This window comes from Ranitomeya imitator, chromosome 6 (genome assembly GCF_032444005.1).
Source record: "Ranitomeya imitator isolate aRanImi1 chromosome 6, aRanImi1.pri, whole genome shotgun sequence".
Lineage (NCBI taxonomy): Eukaryota > Metazoa > Chordata > Amphibia > Anura > Dendrobatidae > Ranitomeya > Ranitomeya imitator.
In genome coordinates this window covers 38,219,158-38,245,975 of record NC_091287.1, presented here as the reverse complement: position 1 = coordinate 38,245,975, position 26,818 = coordinate 38,219,158, and the positions used below count along the sequence as shown (strand labels likewise).

At 42.8% G+C, this 26,818-nt stretch overlaps 1 protein-coding gene across 3 annotated transcripts in view; it reads left to right on the top strand.

Moving 5' to 3' along the window:
• RSU1 (Ras suppressor protein 1) overlaps nt 1-26,536 on the top strand; it is a 153,073-nt gene extending 126,537 nt beyond the window's left edge. For 2 of the 3 annotated variants that reach the window (XM_069729493.1, XM_069729492.1), the window contains exon 9: nt 26,096-26,345. In XM_069729493.1, the coding sequence (XP_069585594.1) occupies nt 26,096-26,198 (103 nt within the window). In that variant the 3' untranslated portion in view covers nt 26,199-26,345. Of the gene's footprint in view, nt 1-26,095 lie in introns of all 3 variants that reach the window. The other variant, XM_069729491.1, reaches the window with a different exon arrangement.
• The last annotated feature ends 282 nt before the right edge of the window (nt 26,537-26,818 follow it).

The following is a 26,818-nucleotide window of genomic DNA, read 5'->3' as shown; positions in this document are numbered from 1 at the left end:
GGAAGCTGTAGCTTGCAATGGAGCGATCCCAGGAGCGTGGCGAGGAGCGAGAAAGGCGGCGGATGGTGAGTATAGCAGGACTTCAACGGGCTATAGGTGAGTATATGTTTATTTTTATTTTTTTAAGTCTCTACACTACGTGGCTCTGTGCTGGGCACTATACTACGTGACTCGGCAATATACTACGTGGCTTTGCTATATACTATGTGGCTGGGCAATATAATATGTCGCTGGGCAACATACTACGTGGCTGGGCAATATACTATGTGACTGGGCAATATACTACGTGGCTGGGCAATATACTACGTGGCTGGGCAATATACTACGTGACTGGGCAATATACTACGTGGCTGGGCAATATACTACGTGACTGGGCAATATACTACGTGACTGGGCAATATACTACGTGACTGGGCAATATACTACGTGGCTGGGCAATATACTACGTGGCTGGGCAATATACTACGTGGCTGGGCAATATACTACGTGGCTGGGCAATATACTACGTGGACATGCATATTCTAGAGTACCCGATGTGTTAGAATTGGGCCACCATCATATATATATATATATATATATATATATATATATATATATATATATATTACGGTAAATATATATCGATCTGTATAATTTTATATTTTTATTAGTAATTGCTTACTTTTTTTGAGTATTGCTTTTGCCCGTATTTATTAAGAATTCGGATGAGTGTAGACTGGAAAAGAACACAGTCTGGAGATATTCATATTCTTTTCCTTGCGTTCGGGTTGAAAATGTCAGGTTGCTGCTATTCCTTTATTGCCCGGCAGTAAATGTGCAGCACAGACTATGGCATATATCTTACAGTGAAATTGTGACATTACATATATAAACCAAGCAAGTAATATAAATCCGATAAAGTAAAGGACATTTTGACCCATCCCAGATCTTTGTCAAGAGTCGCTGACAAGGTGGTAGGTATAGAGGCATAGTTTAACCCAAATGCAGAACGCTGGTGTGGGGTAAGTAGGCGCATCCGGACTCACAATCTCTGTTCTAGTTCATTCGAAAGGTGTTGAGGTCAGAGCTCAGTGTGGCCGGTCATATTATTGCACACTAAACTCCCTCACCCATGTTTATAGTGACCTTGTGCACTGGGCACAGTCATGGTGAACAGAAAAACGACCTTCCCCAAACTGTTCCCACAAAGTTGGAAGCTATAATTATAATTGTCCCAAATGTTTTGTTTGTTGAAGGATTAAGATTTTGCTTAAGTGGAAGTCGGGAGCCAAGGACGACCCTGAAAAACAATCCCGTAGTAGTATCTCTCCTCGACCAAACTACCAAACTTTTCAGGTGGCAGTCCAATGTTTGCGTGCAGCTGCTTGGCAATGGAAGTCTGAGCTATGTAGCTCCCAGCATGGACACAGTGTTTGTGCAGATGTTCATACCAGAGAAGGTTTGGACTCTGCAGTTATGGAGTTTGCAGAGCCTTGGGGACTTGTACGCCCTATGCTCCTCAGCACTTGATGACCCCACTGTGTGATGTTTATGTGGCCTCCACTTGGTGGCTGAGATGCTGCAGTTCCTTTCACTTTTCAATAATGTCACTCACAGGCGATGATGGAATACTCAAGATGGAAGAAGTGTCATAAACTGATATCGTTCTGGAGTTAAAAGGGGTTGGTGCTTAAAATCATTGTCTTCTGTTAACCATAACATTGATATGAAAAGAAATACAAAAGAAAACCAGAGCAGCACAACGTCCCACACACAGAGAAACTTACAATAGGCTCATTTGTTTTGATCTAGCAGTCTGGGAAAGAGAGGGAGGTGCTATTTGCATGAAAAAAGTCTGTGTAAATCCAACATAGTAAGAAAGGATTGCAAATGCACTCACCGACTGCAGTTCAAAGTGTTTATTCCAACAACAAGTGAAACATCTTCACGGCACGGGGGAAAGGAAATTAGCCAGGAAGAGTGCGGCAGACGAGACGACGGCCGTTTCGCGCTGCACAAGAGCGCTTCTACGGGTCATAAACTGATATCGTTCTGGAGTTAAAAGGGGTTGGTGCTTAAAATCATTGTCTTCTGTTAACCATAACATTGATATAAAAAGGCTTTACAGGCAAGGACATTGCGGTTTGAAAGATTGCCCTTAAATTAACCATTTTAAGGGATCATCAAAAACTTTAAAAAGATGTTCAATTATTGTGAAGAAGTCTTGAGGGCGCCCAAGAAATTCCAGCAAGTGCCATCACCATCTCTTAAATAGTATTCGACTATAGGATCAGTTCAACACCAGGGCTGAGCTTGCTCCGGTATGGTAGCAGGTATCTACACGCACAGTTGAGCGAAGGCTTTTGGAGGCTGATCTGGTGTCCAGAAGAGCAGCAAATAAGCCATTTATCTTTTTTTTTTTTTTTTTTTTAACATCCAAAAAAAAGCACATTCTGCAGGAAGTACAGGGATTGTACTGCAGAAGACGGGGTATAGTTATTTTCTAAGATTAAGACCCCCTTTTAGACTGTATAAGATATCTGAAGAATGATTGTCCAGAGAAGAAAAGGTGTACACTACTATAAGTCCTGTGTTTGCCAACAGTAAAACATCCACAGTCCATTCATGTGCTGGGTTGTGTTTCATCCAAGTGCATGCCATGAATAAAAAATGGGATCTAAACATCCTCAAAGAGCAATTATCTTGCGTTCGTCCAACCATCCAGGAGCCCATTGGTTATGAAAAATGTATATATATATTTTTTTTCTTAATTTTTTTTTATACAAGTCTCTTACTGCCGTAATAAATCTGACCTGTAGAATCATGTCCTGACTTCATTTTTACCACTCAATCAACACGAGAAAAACAAAACCCGATACAATGGAACAATTGCATTTTTTTCCACCATTTCACCATACTTGGTCCTTTTTATTTTTTTTCTGTTTTCCAGTATGTTATATTCTAAAATGAACGGGGTTACTAAAAAATACAACTCTTGGGGGATGTCTACGCTAAAATAAAAACATTATGAATCTTGGAAGAAGGAAAGGGGGGAAAAAAATGAAGGCTCGAAACAAAAAAATTGACAGTAGCAAGAAGGGATCGAAGAATCTGCACGAGAACAACTAGCAGGGCGGCACTTCACACTCCTCACTCTGCGTCAGTGTTGGTTCTTTACATACATTTACATATCAGTAAGTGTACAGTATCTGGAAGGGTACTTACCTGGTGAGTAGTCGTATCCCGGTGAAGTTTACTGCTCTAGAGCATCGATGGGAGATTCAGCTTTTTGACAGATTTTCTCTCCGGAGAGCTTAGCGGTAGATGAGAACATCTCCAGCAATAAAGCTTTATGTGCGGGTCGTACCTGTTGGGGCTCATCCATCAGCAGATGACATATCAAGGATCTCGCTGTTGGCTTAGTTAATATATGGTGGAAATATAGGAAACGTTTGTACCCCTCTGAATTTATAGCCGAACCTTTCATACATTCTTCCTTGCGCTTTCTCATTTTTAAACCAATATACATGTCACATATTTCTTTACGAAAATAGACGACATCTCGCTTTATTTTATTTCGCGTGTTTGCCCATGGTGAAGTCTTTATAGACGGATTCAAGATCTGCGGAGAAGAACCCAACCAGCATTAACCTCTTTACAGCAAGCGAAAAACTATATAGCTGTAAGGGGTGCATAGGTATCATTTCCATCCTAGCCCTGGAACCTGAGGATGCCCAAAAAGTCCTTCTGTCCTCAAATTCAGAGACCAATAATGTAAGACCGGCTTCACACATCCAAGTCTCATGGCCTACATACATCATTATCACATTGGTGGGGATTCCACACCCATTGCTCCCACCAATAAGCTGTTCTCGCAGTGGCCAGATGTGACTAGTCTACACAGACACTCACTGTAATGGTCATACTCAGGTACTACAGCTTAGTTCCTATTAAAGTTAATGTGATCTGACCTTCAGTGCCAGAAAATGACCACTACACAGTGTTCGGAGCTATGCTGTTCCACCTATGTACACTAGTCACATTCGGCTGCCAATGGTGCAGATCGCCACTTCTCGCTGGAGCTGCTAATGGTAGGGCCATACCAATCGGTTCACACTCATCTGATTGCTTATTCTAACGATATGTCATCAATATCTTACCAAAGGACAACTCCTGCAAGCTGAGGGACACTAAACGGTGAAGGACTATTATTTATGGGGTCTTATTGATATTGAAGGAAAAAATACATTAGTCATTTTGCAATGGACTTTACTTGAGGGTTTTTTCTGGGAGAGGGCTAATTTACATTCCTTGTTTTTCCCATGGACCATTGCTAATAAGATTCCACACACAGATGGTCTCCATAAGGATGACATGCTTCTTCACAGTTTAGTATCCCTCAGCATAAGAGCTTCAGGGCCTCCATCATCATTTGTATTTCTCATCTCTAAATTTAAGGGCAGAGGGACCTTTCCAGAATCAGTACTGCCCAAACATTTTGCCTGCAATTTTCACAACGTCACAGACGACCTCTGATATCTTTTGTTTTTTTCTTATTTTCTGAGACATTTTGAGGCTTCGAGTTAAAATTCTCTTACGTTCATGGGGGAGTCGGGAAAAATAACTCCCGGCCAAATGATTGCTTGGCTGATAGCCATTGCTTGTGTATCGGGGCCTTTTAGTCTGGAGATGCAATACTTGTAACTTAAAGATCATCTCACAACCACTTTGAGAAGAGAGGGTGTTAATCTGAATTGATACTCGTTACATTTCTCTGCATGAGTCCTGAAAGTCTCTCTTGTGATGGAAGTCGGCGTCCCACAGAGGAGCCTAACCTAGGCCAGGTGACCAACAGATGCATCAGTAAAAAAGATGAGCAAACGTGTTAGGCTACGGAGTAATCCGTGCATGCTCGGGTGCTATCTGAATGTCTTGGCGTGCTCGAACGAATACTATGTTCAAGTCCCCGCGGCTGCATGTCTCACGGCTGTTCAACAGCCACAACACGTGCAGGGATTGCCTAAGAGTAGTCCCTGCATGTGTTGCAGCTGTCGAAGAGCCACGAGACTCGAACATATTTTTCCATTAGCACATGAGCATGCTTGGTTATCACCTTATCGGAGCACGTTCGCTCATCACTAATCATTAACTATATTACTCTATGCCGTCTGAGAGATGATGATTTATACGTCATATGGGACTGGTCTTTCATTGAAGCCTACTTACTGGACATCTTCCCCCTGGCTCATCCTGTATCGGGTCCTTAAGTCTTGAGTTGCGACCGGTCTTTCATTGAAGTCTACTTACCGGACATCTTCTGCCTGGCTCATCCTGTATTAGGGCCTTTAGTTGCAACCGGTCTTTCATTGAAGCCTACTTACCAGACATCTTTCCCCCCTGGCTCATCCTATATTGGGGCCTTTAGTTGCAACCGGTCTTTCATTGAAGCCTACTTACCAGACATCTTTCCCCCTGGCTCATCCTGTATCGGGGCCTTTAGTTGCAACCGGTCTTTCATTGAAGCCTACTTACTGGACATCTTTCCCCCCTGGCCCATCCTGTATCGGGGCCTTTAGTTGCAACCGGTCTTTCATTGAAGCCTACTTACCAGACATCTTTCCCCCCTGGCTCATCCTGTATCGGGGCCTTTAGTTGCAACCGGTCTTTCATTGAAGCCTACTTACCAGACATCTTTCCCCCCTGGCCCATCCTGTATCGGGGCCTTTAGTTGCAACCGGTCTTTCATTGAAGCCTACTTACCGGACATCTTTCCCCCCTGGCTCATCCTGTATCGGGGCCTTTAGTTGCAACCTGGTCTTTCATTGAAGCCTACTTACCAGACATCTTTCCCCCCTGGCCCATCCTGTATCGGGGCCTTTAGTTGCAACCGGTCTTTCATTGAAGCCTACTTACCGGACATCTTTCCCCCCTGGCTCATCCTGTATCGGGGCCTTTAGTTGCAACCTGGTCTTTCATTGAAGCCTACTTACCGGACATCTTTTCCCCTGGCTCATCCTGTATTGGGGCCTTTAGTCTTGAGTTGCATCCGGTCTTTCGTTGAAGCTTACTTAACAGAGATCTTCCCCCTGGCTCATCCAGTTCCCAGTTCTGGTGAAACATGACCACCTTTTCTGGTTTCACGTTTCACATAGAAGTGATTTCACCTTTTATGTCACTGGGCCTTGGCAATTAGGGATGTGTTGTGCAAGCAGCTAGGGAGCATGGAAACCAAATTTAATTTTTTTTTCATCTTTAGATCTAAAAAGTAGCTCAAGAACAAAGGGAGACCTGACAAGACGGCTTTAAAGTGCGTCATTGTAGCCGTTGATGTCATTTTGTTTGAAGAAGTTAAAGTTGTAGAAAATGTTTCGCTGAGAAATACATAAAGTAGAAAATATTCCGGTAGCAGTAACGAGGTGGCCACCTTTTGTCACCTTGTCATTGTATGTTCAACATAGTTCTGGTAATTTGCATCTTCATGGGTCCTGATAACAACCTGAGCCCTGTTGCACATGGAAGACTCCTAACCACCTGCATAGACATGGAGTTACATGTCAGTAGGCTTCTCATCCATAAACCCCCAGCAGTAGTTGGTACATTAACTGTATTTCTTTCTAAGGATGACCTTGTCTGTAGTATTAGAAGCGGGATTTTGTAAAATAGGCGCACACGCTATGTAAATTGCCTTGCTGAAGTCAAGGAGGCGGAGACACTTGGCAGAAGAGTCAGAGTGGCGGAGCCAGTCGGAAAAAATCTACTTGACTATACTCTTCAATATGACTTGATTGATGTCCCCGAGACAGGGTGCATCATCTCAAGAGTGTCCGTACTCCAGTGCTCATAGTGTGTGCGCCAGAACAATGGCACGTTCATGGACTTTGGACCAACTTACGATGACGTAATAAGTACTCATGGATCTCATTCTGGGTGGTGAAGGTCCCGTTCACATTGACCCTACTACAGAGTGGCTCCACCTCCTTGACTCCAACAAGATATTTTGCATACATCACGTGCAGTGATTTAAACTGCTTACTTTATAAAAAATCCTTCTAATACTGCATACTACAACATCTTTAGAAATAAAGGAGAAAATATATCCCCTACCAGTGGCGATATGAAAGTAAAAAAACGCACCTGTCATCAGGTTTCACAATACAAACTGTATTCATTATGTAAAAATCTAGACCTGATGATATTGGTGTACTTACGTTAACTCATGTTAGAATGGCTGTATAATCCTTTTTGAACATGGGTGCAGCTTAATTAGACTCCTAAAAATGTTGATTTTAATATCAGAATTATGCAGCCATTTGGCATTGATTTTTTTTTTTTTTTTTTTTATGTAAGTACACCAGCCTCATCCGGTCTAGAAGATATATTTAATAATTGATTCATTTAATGTGCAACTTTCCATAAAATTACTGGACCTCATTGGTGAAACAGCCCATGAGTAATTCAGCTCTGCTACATCGGCACATCATGTCCTGTACATTACCGGGCTGAAAAGCTTGGCCTCTTGAAGTATTGTAAATTATATCAAATCTAGGACATTTCTGATAGATGAGTTTGGGAGGACGCGGAGTCTTTTACTTGAAACCACTCTTTGGTCGCTCTGCCGGCGGAGTTAAATAGGACGGGGTGAGGAGCCGCGGAGGTAAATGGGCCGCTGACAGCGTGTGGATTAGGCTGATGGCAAGTAAGAGCAGTTATTTGACAATTTGGGAATCTATGTAGACGGCGTCAGTGTTGCTGGCCGGCAGAGTCGGTTCTTAGCTGACAGACCGCCATGACAAAGTGTCATTTCCCAGAGAGCGCAGTTACAGATATCAACGTGTCCATCTACGAGGTCACCGCACCGATCTCTCGCCACGGAGGAGCCGTCCGCACCTGTAGAACATGCAGAAAGTAGAAGCTGCCCTAAATGTAACTCACAAGAAACATGAATGATTAATCTGGGGCAGTCTAATCCAGCCTAGAAAGCTGCACATGGGGATAACTGCAATTATTTTTTTACATTGGATTTGATTATGCCGCCTTGTATAGATGAAGCGTCATGGACGTCTCCCAAACCTGCTGGGTTTTTTTTTTTTTAGAGAAAAAAATCAAGCAATGAGCCAGAACATGTGTTCGTATAAGTGCGATGTGTAAAGACCGTTCACACTGTGGCCACGAGATCCTGCACGTTGCACTTATGTCAATTTATGTTGCGGCTCATTTCTTTGGTTTTGCTGTAATTTCTTGTACTTTGTACAGACGAGTGTGGTTCCCCCTTTTTGAGCTAGACATCTCCTCTATACAGCTTCCCACGGACAGGGGTCGGCACAGTCGGGCCCCGGTCTGCTCTGAGAATGGCTGACACAAGATGAGGTTTTCATACCAGAGATAGGAGCATCACGTTGAGTACGCTTTGCCGCATTTGGATAGCTTTTATGCTTTTTTTTTATCAAAATGGTGGCAACAAAGTACCCCTGTGTTATTTAAACTTATTATTTATTTATTTATTTACTACAGGGTATATGCTCATTTTGTTCTTATGTTAGGATTTTTTTTATAGACAAAAAAAGAGAAATCAGTTGATCAACTGATCGATGAAGGAAGCCTTGTTTGGCAATGTAATTCCCCCACAGTGGCCACTATAGGGGAAATGGGGTATTACATGCTGATCATTCAAATGTGCAAAATATGGACAGGCTGGATTTGCCAGTGTGGGGTTGCCAGTTAGTAGTTTTCCTTACTATGGTGTAGAGGCTCATAGTGGAGACAGCACACTATAGTTACATGCAGGGGCCAATAGCCACATGATTTACCGGGCCAATAGCCACTGCATGTGAGCATGGTTTCTGGTGCATGCCGCAGACACAATGTGGAAACCCAACATTCCCCATAGGAAACTGATGTATTACATAGCTGTTAGCCAAATGATGTTTCAGCTGGCAGCTGCCTCTCCCGAGTCTCCCATACACTGGAACACTCGGCTCGGCCAATGGCTCCTATGGTCTATGAGAGAGACGCTGGTAAATTCCTTTGGCAGTGGCTTATCGCACGAGGAATCAAAGTGTCATCTATTGATAATTGAAAGGGCTGGATCCAAACTCCCCCGACATTGAGAGGGAGTAGGCCCCATGTTCATCAGACTGTCAGGTGATCCCCCCTTATATTGGAGGATTGGGCTCATCCATCTTTAGTCTAAAGTGTCCTTTAGTTAAGTTGTTATCCAGGTCCAAAAAATTGATGACTTATGTCACGGGTTCCTTCTCCGGTATCACACTATCAACAGAGCTAGAGTATAGTGACTAAGACCTTTATTTAGGCAAAAATACGAAAGGTCCATATACGATCCACCACACAAAGGATAAAATAGTCCAGAATACGAATGCAATTCAGTAGCAGGATAAAAGTTCAACAATCCAGCAGACAGAGGATAACATAGTCCATATACTCTTCTTTCTCTCTGAGGTGCTGTGAACACATCATAGTTCCACACAGGACTGATCTGTGTCTCACCTCCCTGATATTTACAAGTCCCCCTCCTCATTCACAGGTCATGAGGGGGAAGGTCTCAGGGGCTCATTGTTTCAACAAGCTAGTTCAATATGTCATTAGCATATTAGCAAACAGGATTATTCACTGACCCTGTGAGAAGACAACAATACAGTACTGTGGGGGCTGATATCAGGTGGCAGCAACAGCCATTCGTCAATTAGCAAATAACTCATCCTACAAGAGAACACCATGATAAGTAAAGTAGAAATATACACAAAAATGATACCCACATAACATGTCACACCATCACAACCTCTACCCCGTCATAATAAGTGAGCACCCCATGAGGTCTACACATACCTCTGGCCTGCTCACTTTAGTCCACATTGCTCCACTGTTTATAGTTCCTTGTACAGTAGCACGGGTTGCAATAATCATGAGCACTTGTCCATAAATTCCCGGGTCATGGCTTTATGGTCATACCAGGTTTTTTGACTTGACTGGGCCGATCGCTGATGTTCATTAACCAAGGTAGCTAGCTGGACGAGACAGTCTCTGAACTCTAGAATGTAGGGAATGATGGGCGTTCGAGCATCTGCGATATCTCCTTCCAATTGTTCTTTCAGAAGAGTGAGAGGCCCACAGACCACCTTGCCAAACAGATTGCTCCTCAATGAGGTCCAGATGGCGTGGTGCTTGAAGGGCTTGTAGTCGGGTGACTGCTCCCACAAAATGACACTGTAACTCCCCAATGTCATTTCCAAGGAGGATATCTGCAGGAAGTCCTCCCATAACTCCAATCCAACACCGTTTTTCTCCAAAACCATAATCCAAACGTACCAAAGCTTGCTGTATATATTTTTGGACAACCACCGCCAGGACAATGGAAAATCCCGGACCCTGGTGAATTGCCTCTGGTCGAACCACACGGGGGTCAGCGATCGTCAGGAATGCCCCCGTGTCTCTAAATCCCGACACTTTGCATCCTGCAGTTGGCTTTGCCATTGCTCTGTATTTCTGAGGGACAAAGGCCGGAGTGCTTACACTCCAGGAGAGGTATCTATGGTGTCCGGGTCAGTGGTTCTCTCAGGTGGGGGTGATGGTAATGCTTCTTCAGGTAGGATGGTGTGCACAAAATGCACTGGACGAGGTGGGGCTCCCTCCAAATCCTTGAGGGACAGCCAGACTGCAAATGTCCAGGCTGCCCACAACCATAACATCTCCTCTTTGTGATACCCCCAGGTCGTGGTCGAAACTGTTGGGGCCCAGGATTGTGAGGCGTGATTGTCATCGGCTTGCGACTAGGTGGAATGGCAGATATAATCGGAGGGGGACGGGGCGCGGGAGCAGGCCGTGGTTCATTGTCCAGAAGCCTCCTCCATTGCAGCCGGATAGTAAGTGCTTTATCTGCCAGGGTTGCAGCTCTATGCACTGTACACGGCATGCGCTCCCGGACCCATTCCCGAACCTCTGCGGGGCACTTGGCAAGAAATTGTTCTATAAGGAACGCCTGTATAACATCTTCCACAGTAAAGGCGTTTTCTGCTTCCAATCATCTCCGACATGCCTGAGACACCTTATGGGCATATGGATCGCCCCCAGATGCAGGGCCACGGGTTCTCGGTACCGGGCCTCTCTGGTACGGTTCTGAAGCTGTCACGGTGGCTAGACCCGGTCCGTGACCCTGCTAAGGGGCCTCCAATGAAGGTGGTGGTACAGTCTGTCAGGGGTTCGTGACGCCACCTGTGGTGTTTGGTCAGGGTGACCGACGCTGCTGTGGGGTCCGCTGGGGTGATGGAATGGCATCTGGATGGTATAACTTCCCACAGGTGAAGTATGTCCCCAGGGCTTCCCAGTAAGGTGGATGGTGATGGTGTGAGGTGCAGGCAATAACGAGGACACAGGGTTGCAGTCTCTTTACCTCTTTACTGAAGACTTCAGGATTCTCAATCCAGAGCACCTTTAACAGGGCTATCAGAGACCGGCTGGTCCGATGGGCACATCCAGAGTTTCCTTCGCAGATGGAAATCGTTGCCTACCACTAACGCCTGTGTGTTGTAGTCCTACCCTGCTGAGCATTCGGAATAGTCCTCACAACCGCTGTTCTCGTTCGTTCGTTCTCTACAGCTCTCTCTCTCTTTAGTTCCAGATGTTACTAGTTTCTCGTCCCCCAGTATGTTTTGGCTAGGACGCACCCGTATGACTGGAAGGCTTGGAGGACTTCCGGGACCCTAGAGACGCCCCTCTCTCAATGTTGCCCCCTATGTCTTCTTAGGAAATTTAAGGTAGACAGCCAACCTATAATTAACTGTCCGGCGGAATTTGAAGTAAGGCCTGAAGTCAGTTACTCCTACGGTGTTCCGGCCACCGACTACGCGCCTCAGTAAGATGTTGCCTCTCTCTCTCGGCACGACTCTTACTGGCTCTCCTTTGTGCTTGATCTCGTTTACACTGTTCCACAATATCCTTCCCTTCGTGTCTGTCTCCTGGATACCGCCGCAGGGTGTGCAGGCGCGGTTCCGTTATGTTCTGTTCTGTTCGCTAGGCACCTGCCAGGTTCCCACGCCTGACAGGGACCCCCCTGTGCCTTCTCCCTGCAACACCCCCTGCCACGGGATGTTGCCTGAATCCAACCCAGTCAGTTTCTGACTAACTTCCTCCCCAGCCCCTAGTTTTACCAGTGTGAGGAGTGGCCCAATAAATAAAGCCTTTTTCTCCCCCTAGTGGCCGGAGTGTGAAGTGCAATGTGTTCTGGTGATACCTCGTCAGGAGAACTCCTTAGTGCCATCAGACGTACCGCCACTCTCCTTAGCGGCAGAGTGCCATACTGCAACGACCAGGTCTCTGGGGCGCTGCACAGACATCCTAAACGATCCCCCAGTGGTGCATGGGAGGTCTCGGAACTTGGCCATATGAGTCTGGAGTGATAGCATGGTAATCCAGGATAGTCCGCTTTTACAATGTTATAATCCCGATTCCGCTGTGCGTCAATGGTTCGGTAAGCCTCCGCCATGCTGCCGTTCAAGAGTCCCACTAACAAACACATCCAGCCAGATTGGGGCACCTCCATCACAGCACACTGCTGCTCAAAGTCCTTGAAGAACCCCTCCACATCTCTGGAAGCCTCATCAAATGGCTTAAACTCTGTCGGGGTGATCCGTACAGGCTCCCGGATTGTTGGGTTTACACTTCACATTGCGTTACTCCTTCTATCAAGCTCCATTGCTTCTTGTCTCCGCTGTGCCCGGCGGGCAGCCACCTCCTTGTACTTCTGAGAGACTCCTGGGCCCAGAACCGCCATCTCTTCTTCGTACCACACCAACCACTGGCTTTTTGTGGTGGGGATCCCTGTCTCCAGTGCTCGTCCTTCCGACATCTGGGAGGAGTTGGCCAGGCTAGCACCCACCAGTAGGTCAATTAAGGCTTCTTTAGTCAGTCCGTGGTAGTTCAGGCCCAGGTCTCTGGCTCTCTCCTGTAAACTGGATACAGTCCAATTTCTGTACTCACTCTGTGGGTGGTTCTCCATTGGGTTACACTCTGTTGATCCTGCTGCTGCCACCAGTTGTCACGGGGTTCTTCTCCGGTATCACAATCAACAGGGCTAGAGTTTAATAAACAAGACCAAGACCTTTATTTAGGCAAAAATACAAAAGGTCCATATACGATCCACCACACACAGGATAAAATAGTTCAGAACCTGAATGTAGTTCAGTAAGAGGATAAAAGCTGTGGGAGATGAGTCCAACAATCCAGCAGACAGAGGATAACATAGTCCATATACTATTCTTTCTCTCTGAGATGCTGTGAACACATCATAGTTCCACACAGGACTGATCTGTGTCTCACCTCCCTGATATTTTGAAAGTCCCCCTCATTCACAGGTCATGAGGGGGAAGGTCCCTGGGGCTCATTGTTTCAACAAGCTAGTTCAACATGTCATTAGCATATTAGCAAACAGGATTATTCACTGACCCTGTGAGAAGACAACAATACAGTACTGTGGGGGCTGATATCGGATGGCAGCAACAGCCATTCATCAGTTCGCAAATAACTCATCCTACAAGAGAACACTATGAAAGTAAGAAATATAGAATATAGAAATATACACAAAAATGATACCCACATAACCTATCACACCATCACAGGCTTTGGGCCCTCTACCGAGTGGCTGTGGTGCCTCTTTGACCCTTTATCACTTCCATTGTTTACTACTACCGCTCAGTAACTGTAACGAGTGGTGGGATTACAGTCGCACCCAGACCTTTTCGCTATGGGGCCCCAAAAGGTCCCTTTCCCTCATTTGAGAAGACCAGTACTATTAAAGCCCTCCTGATTGGGGAGCCTTGGTGGAGATTTTGCATTGGGGCATCCAAGCTTCGTTACTCCACTGGTACCAGGAATAGGTGCTACTAAAATTACACGGCCGTGCCTGTCAAGCTAAGTAGATGTAGTACTCGACAGGGTGCACAAACAGTTGATACATATAAGTGCCAAAACTTATATGTATGGGGTTTTGCCACCTAATATGAGAGCAGCATAGTGTAGGAAAAGAGACCCTGATTCCAGTGATGTGTCACTCAGTTTACTGGGTCCGGTAGTTGTGATACATTCAGAACTTTCTCTGTTGTACATATAGATGCTAAGCCCTGTATAACCCCGTCAACACTCTTGGTTGGCAGCTTTCTATATACACTGTATATTGACAGAAAGCTGCTAGTGGGGGTGTGGTTGCACCAGGAGGCACGCGACACCTAGTCCTGTAATGATAATCTCCTGCTGATAAAACACTGATTGTATTGAAATGGCAACACACAGCCTAATAAGTGACACATCACTGAAATCAGTGTCTCAGCCCCTACATCGTGCAGCCATCATATTACACAGCAAAAAACTTATTGACAGATTCCCTTTAAAGATACTATAGTTGGGACATTAATTTTAAGATCTCGGTTAACCATTTTAATAACCAAATCTGGTATTTTTTGTGTTGCAGTGCAGAAATATATATATATTTTTTTTAACATATTTTTCAAAGAGAAAAAAAAAAGTATTATAGCTCGGCCAAAAAAATTTAATACAATTGCTGTGATTGTCATACGGTAAAAATAAATAAAAATGCATATAAGTACAGAAATAGGAAGTTCTGCTACATAAATGTCCGGACATCCAATACACAAATCTAAACCCACCCTATGTAGTGTTCACTAACACCTGTCAGACTCCGTAATGTGATTTCTACGCTCTCCAGGACTCCGAAATTACACTGGAAGTCCCTTGTGCGGCTGTTCTCGTACTGGTTAAGTTAAGCGGAAAAAAAAATTAGTTTATTGGGATTTTTCTATGTAGCGATGCAAAATCTTAAGTGGGAAATTACAGCATTAAGCGCAATGTCGTTTAATCTGAAAGGATCGCCTGTTTTCTTAAACGGTTAAGTAATGCGCCGGGCTGCAGTTATTGATTTCCTTCTGCATTTATTACTCGGAGGCTAAATTCACTGCCCTCTCCAGAGAGACCGCCGCGTGAACTGTACGCTTACCGGTGACAGCTGGGACCACCTGATACATAAGCAAGGACTTGGCCTAATATCCCTGCGATGGCTCTGGGAATTTTTATTAAGTAAAGGCCCCATTAAAGCCGACAGGATGATGAAGCTTAATGAGCATCTTTCTCACATGATATTGGTAGCTTGCTGTAGCCGGCACTGGCCGCTCATTTGTCACCACCGGCGCGGCCACCGGGGGAGTCCACTGCCTCACTGTTTAACTGTGTAGGTCTTCTCTTGTGTTATGTATTGGTGATACACATCAGACTGACGCACTCGGAAACTTTTGTGGCTTTCATGACAATTACATAGAATTTTTTTTTGTATTGTGCCTTAAAAAAAATTCCAATCTTGGCGATTAACCCCTTTAAAAGACTCTTTCTATGGAGATTTACTGTCTAATTCAATCGTAAGTGTATACTTTTCGTTTTTAGAATTTGACAAATTCGCCCTAAAAGCGTTAAAGAAAGGGTTCTCATGTTTGCTATCATTGAAGTTATTAATGGCCGTCTGATGAAGGCTCTGCTGCGCGGAATGCACTTGGGTAAATCAAGATCCGCTGCTGGCAGCTGCTTTGTACTAGCCGACCAATGATGTCTCAGATGTGCTCGATGGGAGACAAATCTGGAGACGCAGAACACGGTAGCACGTTTAGTCCACAGTCTGATCACAATAGCAGGAGCAACATGTGGGATGAAAAAAAGGGCTCCTGGGACTCCTTCATATTCCCTTGTGAAGGCCTCTTCATGGCAAAGCCCATGTGGTTTCCAGACCAATCTTTAACATTCTATGGACTTTAATGCAAATAAAGCTAGAGTTGGAAGGGACCTCCAGGGTCATCGTGTCCAACCCCCTGCTCAATGCAGGATTCCCTAAACCATCTCAGACAGATGTCTGTTCAGACAAAAGCAGGAATCATCGAAGGAGAGGACAGACCTCAATTTCAGCCTCCATTGCCATCTTCCTCTGCACCATGATAAATTTCGAGAGTGGTGACATAAGGTCAATGGAGCATCTGGAGCTGGACGTCCGGCTCATAGTTCAGTCTCGTTCAGACGCCTTCTGTTTGGTAGCTCTTGTGCCCAAGTGCATTGAGTGTGGCCGAACCTTCTTCAGACGACCAGTAAGGACCTCATTGATAGCAGCCGAGGCTGTAAGTGCCGGGATTTTGGCACATGCCGCTTACACTTGAGATGTTTTGAAAATTGTTTCAATTTTTTTTCATAATATGCAAATTAACACATCTATCCATCCTTTGGTTTCCACAATTACATGTTTTTCTTGTTGTTGCAATTTCATTGTTGAAGAATGTGTATACTTACAATATATAGATATTTTTAGACTATTATGGTATGTAAGTGGGGAATAAGAAAGAGCCCATTGCCATAACATTTATCACAAGCAGAACAGATTGGGGTCTGCTGTGACACAGAATGAATGAAGGACGAATAGATCTTTGAAAAATGAATATAATTTTATTACATATTGAAAGGCCTAACACATAATAAAATAGTAAATACATTCCTGACAATATTTAAAGCATACCTCCGCCTTCGGATGACTACAGAGTAAGGTGTTTTAAGTGCACAGGAGGGAATAACCCTATTTCTGGCCATTGTATGACTAGCATCCTGCGTCTTTCACCATGTTTCCCTTCTGCAGGCTCCATTTCTAATTTTTAGTTGTCTCTGAGCTGGTGAGTGGAAACTAGTTGCTAAGATGTCTCCCATACACAGCACACACTGACGTGAAGGATTCCTGTTCTCCTGTCTCTATGCAACACATGTTCAAAAGGAGCAGAAGCGGCATGCAGGACATTATATAGTAGCACTGAGCCGTGTAGATGTGAATCCTGCATTGGTCTGTGAGTGCTTCTCGGCTCTTTCCCCCTCTCTCTCAAGTCTAAATATGCAGCTGTAATCTGACCCTCAGTGAGCTAGCAGTCCGTTTTGGGGGGGATTTTTGCTATTTTTCAAAGTATATGATGAGTTTAGGAGTCACGGGAGGAGAAGAAGTGGCTCATAAGTGGAGAAAAAGCAGAACTCGCAATTGATATACTATATATCATAACATTTCTTGAAACAGTGACCATTTAAGAGGAACATTCTCCTATTACTAAGTGGAAAAATAAAAATAAACACCCCTAAAAGCCCGATAACAGAGTGCAACTTGTCCCACAAATATGATAGACAAGTTCACTAGAAAAAAAAAAGTTCTTTGCGTCCTGCAGGGAGTTAAGATGACAAATCTTAACAGAAGATTCTATTAAAATGCCTTTATTCTTTACTACAAGATTCCAGTTGTCATAAAACTGACACTTGGATCCAGATGGTAGACCGTAATCATCTTATGCCCCCAGAATAGTCAGCGCTCAGCAGTCGCGGTACATAAGTGCATGCGTGGCTGCATCTCAGGATAGCCACCTGCAGGCTAAAGCTGCTGCGATACTTATCCGAGGCATCAGTCCATGCCATTATCTCACCCAAAGTAGCCCGACAGCAAACGGCTGTATCTGTATCCTACACGTATAGAGGTGCGCAGCCTATAAAAGTCTCATCAGCAGAACAATGAATATAGATGGCATCTGATGGAATAAAGCAGCTGTTGCTTTGCTGGTTTGCTGGCCCCCTGGACATCAGTTTTCAGATTCTTTGTGGCCGGCGGATAGCTGTATACACCGCATAGTGTCCACTTCTCTGTCCATGTATAGAGGCTAATGGCCAGGAACCCCATAAACAGTATGCCGCTACTGTAACGCTGTCCGAACTGAAGGGTAGGGCAGAAATGGATGCGATGATCATATAATACTGGAGTCTCATAAAAGGGACAACATCCTAAAAAAAAAAATTGCAAGTGGCAGTTCTTCTCACTTAAGTAAATGTTAGGACTTTCCAAAGTTTGGGACATGCCCGTCACAATGTCCCCTTTTTCTTTAATTCCTATAGACCGCCAGAGATTCCACAGCTTCCTGTCTGTGTGTACTGTGCGTTGGAGACCTCGTAGCAGATAGTCGTCACCCACTAGCTCAGAGACAGCTGGAAATTAGGTAAATACTGCGGGATACAAGTCATATCTCACATATAGTGTGACCTGATAAATAAAGATGATCACCACTATGGTACTCCAATATAAAAAACAATTTTATTGAATACAAAGATTAAAATATTTCAATATAAAAATTGTAACCAACATGTAAACAAGGCAATAGAATCCACAAAAAAGGGGACAACACGGCCATAGGCTACCTCACATACATCAGGATAAGCACTAGTATATAAAAAAAATTAATGAAGGTGACCCACTAATAAGAACTGCCTAAGGTCTTGCTTAAAATGATAAGCAAGACCTTAATATGGCATGAGAAAAATGGACGCCTCCAGAAGAAGCGAACGCGAAACGCGCGTCGGGGCAGAGGGACGCCGGGGCTCCTACTCAGGACGCATAGTAAAGGTATACACTTTTGGTATTTATACTGCCCATTTTTCTCATGCCATATTAAGGTCTTGCTTATCATTTTATGCGAGCAGGAGGGCTAGGAGTGTCTTTCATTAGGACATATGCTATAACAGCAGTACCTGGAAAATTTGTGACACTATCCTTTAGCCATATATCTAGGCAGTTCTTATTAGTGGGTCACCTTCATTATTTTTTTTTATATACTAGTGCTTATCCTGATGTATGTGAGGTAGCCTATGGCCGTGTTGTCCCCTTTTTTGTGGATTCTATTCCCTTGTTTACATGTTGGTTACAATTTTTATATTGAAATATTTTAATCTTTGTATTCAATAAAATTGTTTTTTATATTGGAGTACCATAGTGGTGATCATCTTTATTTATCAGGTCACACTATATGTGAGATATTTATGTACAATGGGTACTCTGACCCCCATATAGGAGGGATGTGTACTATATTGATGAGAGCAAACGTTTGTGAATATATGGGATACAAGTCATGTAATGGCCAGAAATATTCCTGAAGGCACCTGAAGCTAAAGTACACTTTAAAAAAGGGGTTGTCCAGTCTCGGAAAAAATATCCCATTTACACCCTCTCACCCCTTCTCCTCTCCCCCCCGCCAAGAAAAAAAAATCTGGATTATATGAAATAAATTGCAAAAAAAAAAAACTTTGCAAACCAGACACCAACAAAACTATAATACAACGAAGGACTCATGTAACAGGTTATTTAGTGTAAAACATTGAAAAATGAGAAATAAACAGGAAAAAAAATACCCAAAATATTTATTTTTCTAAATTTGTGTAAAAAAAATAAATAAATAAATAAATCTAGGATTCGGAGCTCGATAGCCGAGAAACACAGACTTTGATCTCTGAGAAGATAGAATAGGAAATTCACAGAATTTTAATTCTATTTAAATGAATTGTAATGATTCTTGGATATCCTCTTTTTTGTCATTCAGTAGGCTGTTGTCTCTTAAAATTAATGCTGCAAAAGGGAAAATTTACTATATACACACATATATATATATATATATATATATATATATATATATATATATATATATATATATATATATATATATATATATATATATATATTTGCACTCATTAGTTTGGAGTCCGTGTATGATTGGCATGTGAAGGTATGAGGGTATATTGCACAATATTGCTGCAGATGAAGCCTGGATGAGGTTGTTGCTTGTTACCTGACATTCTGACCGTCCAACTATATAGACAGGGCCGGGAGATAGACTGGTAGCACAAACTCCTCATGTCAGATGCCGCTCTGGTTTATGGCATAGACATGTCACCGTGGGCTCTGATTTCTTTGATTTATCAAGTAACATTTGATAAGCAGTTACCTGCCCTAGTTTCTGCTCCGGTAGGATTTGCAGTCCTTTAATTATGTAAAGGAAATCTACCTTCATAACTTTTTTGTGCAGTTGAATTACAATCTTTTGCTCTCTGCTGTAACCACATTCAAAAACAAATATTAGAGGCTGACGAATTAATAAATGCCGCATGTAACTACTATAATACTGCCGCCTATGTGCAAGAATATAACTACTATAATACCGCTCCTATATACAAGAAAATAACTACTATAATACTGCCCCTATGTACAAGAATATAGCTACTATAATACTGCCCCCTATATACAAGAATATAACTGCTATAAAATTGCTCCTATATACAAGAATATAGCTACTATAATACTGCTCCTGTGTACAAGAATATAACTACGGTACTATAATACTGCTCCTGTGTACAAGAATATAACTACGGTACTATAATACTGCTCCTGTGTACAAGAATATAACTACGGTACTATAATACTGCCCCTATGTACAAGAATATAGCTACTATAATACTGCTCCTGTGTACAAGAATATAACTACGGTACTATAATACTGCCCCTATGTACAAGAATATAGCTACTATAATACTGCTCCTGTGTACAAGAATATAACTACGGTACTATAATACTGCCCCTATGTACAGGAATATAACTACTATAATACTGCCCCTATGTACAAGAATATAGCTACTATAATACTGAACCTATATACAAGAATATAGCTACTATAATACTGCTCCTATGTACAAGAATATAACTACTATAATACTGCCCCTAAGTACAAGAATATAACGACTATAATACTGCTCCTATGTACAAGAATATAACTACTATAATACTGCTCCTATGTACAAGAATATAACTACTATAATACTGCTCCTATGTACAAGAATATAACTACTATAATACTGCCCCTAAGTACAAGAATATAACGACTATAATACTGCCCCTATGTACAAGAATATAACTACTATAATACTGCCCCTATGTACAAGAATATAACTACTATAATACTGCTCCTATGTACAAGAATATAACCACTATAATACTGCTTCTATGTACAAGAATACAGTGGGTACTGAAAGTATTCAGACCCCTTTACATTTTTCACTCTGTTTCATTGCAGCCATTTGGTAAATTCAAAAAAGTTCATTTTTTCTCATTAATGTACACTCTGCACCCCATCTTGACTGCAAAAAAAACCCAGAAAAGCAGAAATTTTTGCAAATTTATTAAAAAAAAAAAGGAAATCTGAAATATCACTTGGTCATAAGTATTCAGACTCTTTGCTCTGTATTGAGTAGAAGCACCTTTTGAGCTAGAACAGTCATGAATCTTCTTGGGAATGATGCAACAAGTTTTTCACCCCTGGATTTGGGGATCCTCTGCCATTCTTCCTTGCAGATCCTCACCAGTTCCGTCAGGTTGGATGGGCCAGCTCGGCTACTTTGGTTTCACCGTTTTTCTGCAATTCTGGTTTCCATCCTCGTTTCTCTTCAGGGCAGGTTGAGTCTTCGGACTGTCCTGGTGTAGATACTGTGGTGGATAGGTTGCAGCAGATCTGGACTCATGTGGTGGACAATTTGACATTGTCCCAGGAGAAGGCTCAACGTTTCGCTAACCGCCGGCGCTGTGTGGGTCCCCGACTTCGTGTTGGGGATTTGGTTTGGTTGTCGTCTCGTTATGTTCCTATGAAGGTTTCCTCTCCTAAGTTTAAGCCTCGTTTCATTGGTCCGTATAAGATTTCTGAGGTTCTCAATCCTGTGTCATTTCGTTTGACCCTTCCAGCTTCTTTTGCCATCCATAATGTATTCCATAGGTCGTTGTTGCGGAGATACGTGGCGCCTGTGGTTCAATCTGTTGATCCTCCTGCCCCGGTGTTGGTTGAGGGGGAGTTGGAGTATGTGGTGGAGAAGATTTTGGATTCTCGTATTTCGAGACGGAAACTCCAGTACCTGGTCAAGTGGAAGGGTTATGGTCAGGAAGATAATTCCTGGGTCTTTGCCTCTGATGTTCATGCTGCCGATCTGGTTCGTGCCTTTCATTTGGCTCGTCCTGGTCGGCCTGGGGGCTCTGGTGAGGGTTCGGTGACCCCTCCTCAAGGGGGGGTACTGTTGTGAATTCTGTTGTCAAGCTCCCTCCTGTGGTCATGAATGGTACTTCGGCTGGTTCTGTCCATGGGCTTCCTCTGGTGGTTGTGAGTGGGGCTGCGGCTTCTGAGTTTCCTTCCACAGGTGACGAGGTTAATTCGTTAGCTGGCTGCTCTATTTAACTCCACTTAGATCATTGCTCCATGCCACCTGTCAATGTTCCAGTATTGGTCTGTTCGCTCCTGGATCGTTCTTGTGACCTGTCTTCTCCAGCAGAAGCTAAGTTCCTGCTTGTTTTTCTCTTGTTTGCTATTTTTCTGTCCAGCTTGCTATTTTGATTTTTGTCTTGCTTGCTGGAAGCTCTGGGACGCAGAGGGAGCGCCTCCGCACCGTGAGTCGTTGCGGAGGGTCTTTTGCGCCCTCTGCGTGTTTTTTTTTGTAGTTTTTGTGCTGACCGCAAAGTCACCTTTCCTATCCTCTGTCTGTTCAGTAAGTCGGGCCTCTCTTTGCTAAATCTATTTCATCTCTGTGTTTGTGATTTTCATCTTAACTCAGTCATTATATGTGGGGGGCTGCCTTTTCCTTTGGGGAATTTCTCTGAGGCAAGGTAGGCTTTATTTTTCTATCTTCAGGGCTAGCTAGTTTCTTAGGCTGTGCCGAGTTGCATAGGGAGCGTTAGGAGCAATCCACGGCTATTTCTAGTGTGTGTGATAGGATTAGGGATTGCGGTCAGCAGAGTTCCCACGTCCCAGAGCTTGTCCTGTATTATTAGTAACTATCAGGTCTTTCCGTGTGCTCTTAACCACCAGGTCCATTATTGTCCTATCCACCAGGTCATAACATAGAACCATCTCAAGGAGGAAATGGACAACATGTGACTTATATATGAGTGTCTGAGCAAAGGGTCTGAATACTTACTACCATGAGATATTTCAGTTTTTCTCTTTTGTTCAGTTTGCAAAAATGTCTCCATTTGTTTTTTTTTTTCAGCCAAGATGGGGTGCAGAGTGTACATTAATGAGAAAAGAATTAACTTTTTTGAAATTACCAAATGGCTGCAATGAAACAAAGTGAAAAATGTAAAGGGGTCAGAATACTTTCCGTATCCACTGTATAACTACTATAATACTGCCCCTATGTACAAGAATAGAACTACTATAATACTGCCTCATATTAGTAGAATATGGAGCTGAATGAGTTATGTTCTTTTTGCTGAAAACCTTTCCTCTCTTTGATGGAAGTTTTATGGTGAAATTTCCTTTCAGAATTAGAGAATGTAAGTGTTTCCCCTGACCACTTAGTTGTCTGTTCGGGCAGTCACCCGTGACAGATGTATCCATCATTTACCTCTTGTCACAGTGTTTGCCCCTTGTGCCTGGTATTCTAATTGTGGAATAGTTTGTCAACATGTAATCAGTAGTACTTATTAATGTGGCATTGATGTGTTGGTAGCAGTGTCTGGACAATCAATCATGCGGGGAGAGCTGGGGAAGATTCTGACAGCATTACTCTGTCACATATCCCAGCCCTGGGGTCTTCTGGCGAAGCGTTCTGCTTGCAGCACTGTTAAATGTCTTCACTATATGCCTGTCCTGTCAGATGTGCTTTTCCGTTAATGTTTGTAATACACCGGAAAAATCTGTATTTGCTTGTAGGGAAAGGGCTCCGTGTGAGATATAATAATATACTGCAATAAATGTTATATGTGTGAGGATGGTGGTGGTGGTAGTAGTGGTAGTTTTACTGGTTATTATAGGAGCAATATATACTATAGAAAAAATACTCTTGTAATTAAAGTGTACCTGTCATTTTAAGGTGAACTGAGAATAATCCATGTGTGCACACGAGGAATAACATTATTTCTGACTTTTATCCAACAATTACACCGGGTTTCACCTCTGCAGGACCTGTCTCTAAATTTAAGTGATCTCTGAGCTAGTGGGTGGGTAGGGACTAGCTGCTATGATGTCTGCCATACACAACATACACAGGCATGAGGGATTCATGTTCTACTGTCTCTATTTAGCACATTTTCAGATGCATCAGCAGCATAGAGAACATTTGTAAAGCAGTACTGAGCAGTGTAGCTGCAAATCCAGCTCTGCGGTGAGCTAAAACACTTAGAGTCTAAAAGCACCTTCTGAGTGTCTCCCTCTGCTCCTTCTTTCTCTATAGGCAGCTGTAACCTGACCCATTAATGAGCTGGCAGTCTATCAGTTTTTTCAGAATGAATGATGCTTCCAAGAGACAGAGAGAAAAGAAGTGGCTCATGAGTGGAGAAAGAGGAGGATTTTTTCTTATAAAATCTTATCAAAAATTTGCTTTTACTGTTGATTTAAGATTTCCCCATTTAAAAGCAATGCCCCCCCCCCCATTATTCAGAAATTCAGCAATACATAAAACTCCAATATCATTTACAAGACAGAATTCATTTCCTAAGTGACATCATTTTTAGATCCAACTTTCATTCAGTGCCATAGATATTTAATAGAGCTGAGGGTGGTATTTTTTACATGTATATTGAAAATGTTATCTCCCCAAACTGGATAATTTCAAGCTCCGGAGTACTGGGAGGATTCGCGTGGACCATTAGTTCAAGGTGACCGTGCGCAGGACTCATGGTCAAAAAGCGGAGAGAGAAATTTGGCTCATCTCTATTGATGATCTGTGTTGATTTGGTGCCAGACATAGTGTTTACCTTGGTGGTCAAAAAGTTCATTTTTGGTCTCATCTGACCACAGCACCTTCCTCCATACATTTGGGGGGGGGGAGGAGGGACTCCCACATGTCTTTTGGCAAACTGAAAACAAACCTTACAATTTTTGTGTGTAAGTGAAGGCTTTTTCTGGCCACTCTTCCATAAAGCCCACCTCTGTGGTCGTATGGACAGATATTCCAGTCTCTGATTGGGAACTCTGCAGCTCCTTCAGGGTTACCTTTGGTCTCTGTGCTGCCTCTCTGATTAATGCCCTCCTTGCCCGGGCTTAGAGTTTTGGTGGGTGGCACTGTCTTGTCAGGTTTGTTGTGATACCATGTTTTTTCCATTTGATGATAATGGATTTGATAGTGCTCCAGGGATCATCAGAGATTGGGAAATTTCTGTGTAACCGAACTTTGCCCCTGACTTATTTGGAGATCTCCTTGGTCTTCATGGTGGTGTTTGCAGATCTCCTTGGTCTTCATGGTGGTGTTTTGGAGTTCTCCTTGGTCTTCATTGTGGTGTTTGGAGATCTCCTTGGTCTTCATTGTGGTGTTTGGAGAACTCCTTGGTCTTCATTGTGGTGTTTGGAGATCTCCTTGGTCTTCATGGTGGTGTTTGGAGTTCTCCTTGGTCTTCATGGTGGTGTTTGCAGATCTCCTTGGTCTTCATGGTGGTGTTTGGAGTTCTCCTTGGTCTTCATTGTGGTGTTTGGAGATCTCCTTGGTCTTCATGGTGGTGTTTGGAGTTCTCCTTGGTCTTCATGGTGGTGTTTGCAGATCTCCTTGGTCTTCATGGTGGTGTTTGGAGTTCTCCTTGGTCTTCATTGTGGTGTTTGGAGATCTCCTTGGTCTTCATGTTGGTGTTTGGAGCTCTCCTTGGTCTTCATTGTGGTGTTTGGAGATCTCCTTGGTCTTCATTGTGGTGTTTGGAGATCTCCTTGGTCTTCATGGTGGTGTTTGGAGATCTCCTTGGTCTTCATGGTGGTTGGTTAGTGGAGCCTCTTGTTAATGGTGTTGCAGCCTCTGTGACCTTTCAGAAAAGGTAAAGTGCATATACTGACAGGCATGTGACACTTCGATTGCACACAGGTGGACGTCCTATCACTAAGCATGGGACTTGTGAAGGGAAATGCTAGCATCAAAATTTTTAGGGGCTTCGCCGCAAAAGAGTTGAATACATATGCACCTGACAATCTTTAGTTACTTGATCCCATAAATGTAATTTATACCTATATTTTTCCCACTTCACCAACTTAGACTATTTAGTGCTGATGCGTCACACACAAATCGGATCACAAAAATATTTAAACACAGATTGTAATGTAGCAAAATAGGCAAAAAGCCAAGTGGGTTGAACACTTATGCAAGCCACTGTATATATTTTCTTATATCATTTATACATTTTTTATATATACTTGTATTTGTTTCTTTACTTTTGCCTTTATGTATAATATGTAACCTTATCTCTTTCTTTTATTCTCAGCCTTTACGGAAGACACATGCAAGCTAACCCAGAGCCCCCAAAGAAGAACAATGACAAGTCTAAGAAGATCAGCCGCAAGCCTCTGGCAGCGAAGAATAAATAGATTATCGATATGTCCTCGGCTTTCACACCCGGTTTCTGCATGTGCCTAATTATTTCTATTTATTTCCCGAAATATCACATCACGGAGAAACAAAAAAAATGAAGAGTTTAAGGCCGATATAGTATTGACCTTGTTTGTGTTCCCGATACTCTGCCGGAGAAGACGGCGCATTATGAGCTATGCATTTATATCTGTTACTCGTATATATTGTATATACATTCACTGCCATTAACTCTTGCTGCTCACCATCGTCTATGCAAAAGAAAAATATTCTTATTATTCCATTTTGTTGTCAAATGTGCAAATCCACCTGTAATATAAAGCTTACCTGTCATTAAGTTCTAATAGTGCACAATATGTAATCTGATGTTTATCTTTGTTTAATATATATATATATATATATATATATATATATATATATACTGTGTGTGTGTGTGTGTATATATATATATATATATATATATATATATATATATATATATATATATATATATATATAAATTTTTTTTTTTTTTTTTTTCCCCCAAATTATTTTATAGCATCCAAGTGCCTATTTTCCATAGAGTAGCCAAAGGGGGGTGATAGTAGCTCTCGAATCCAGACCCTGTGCTTATCATAGC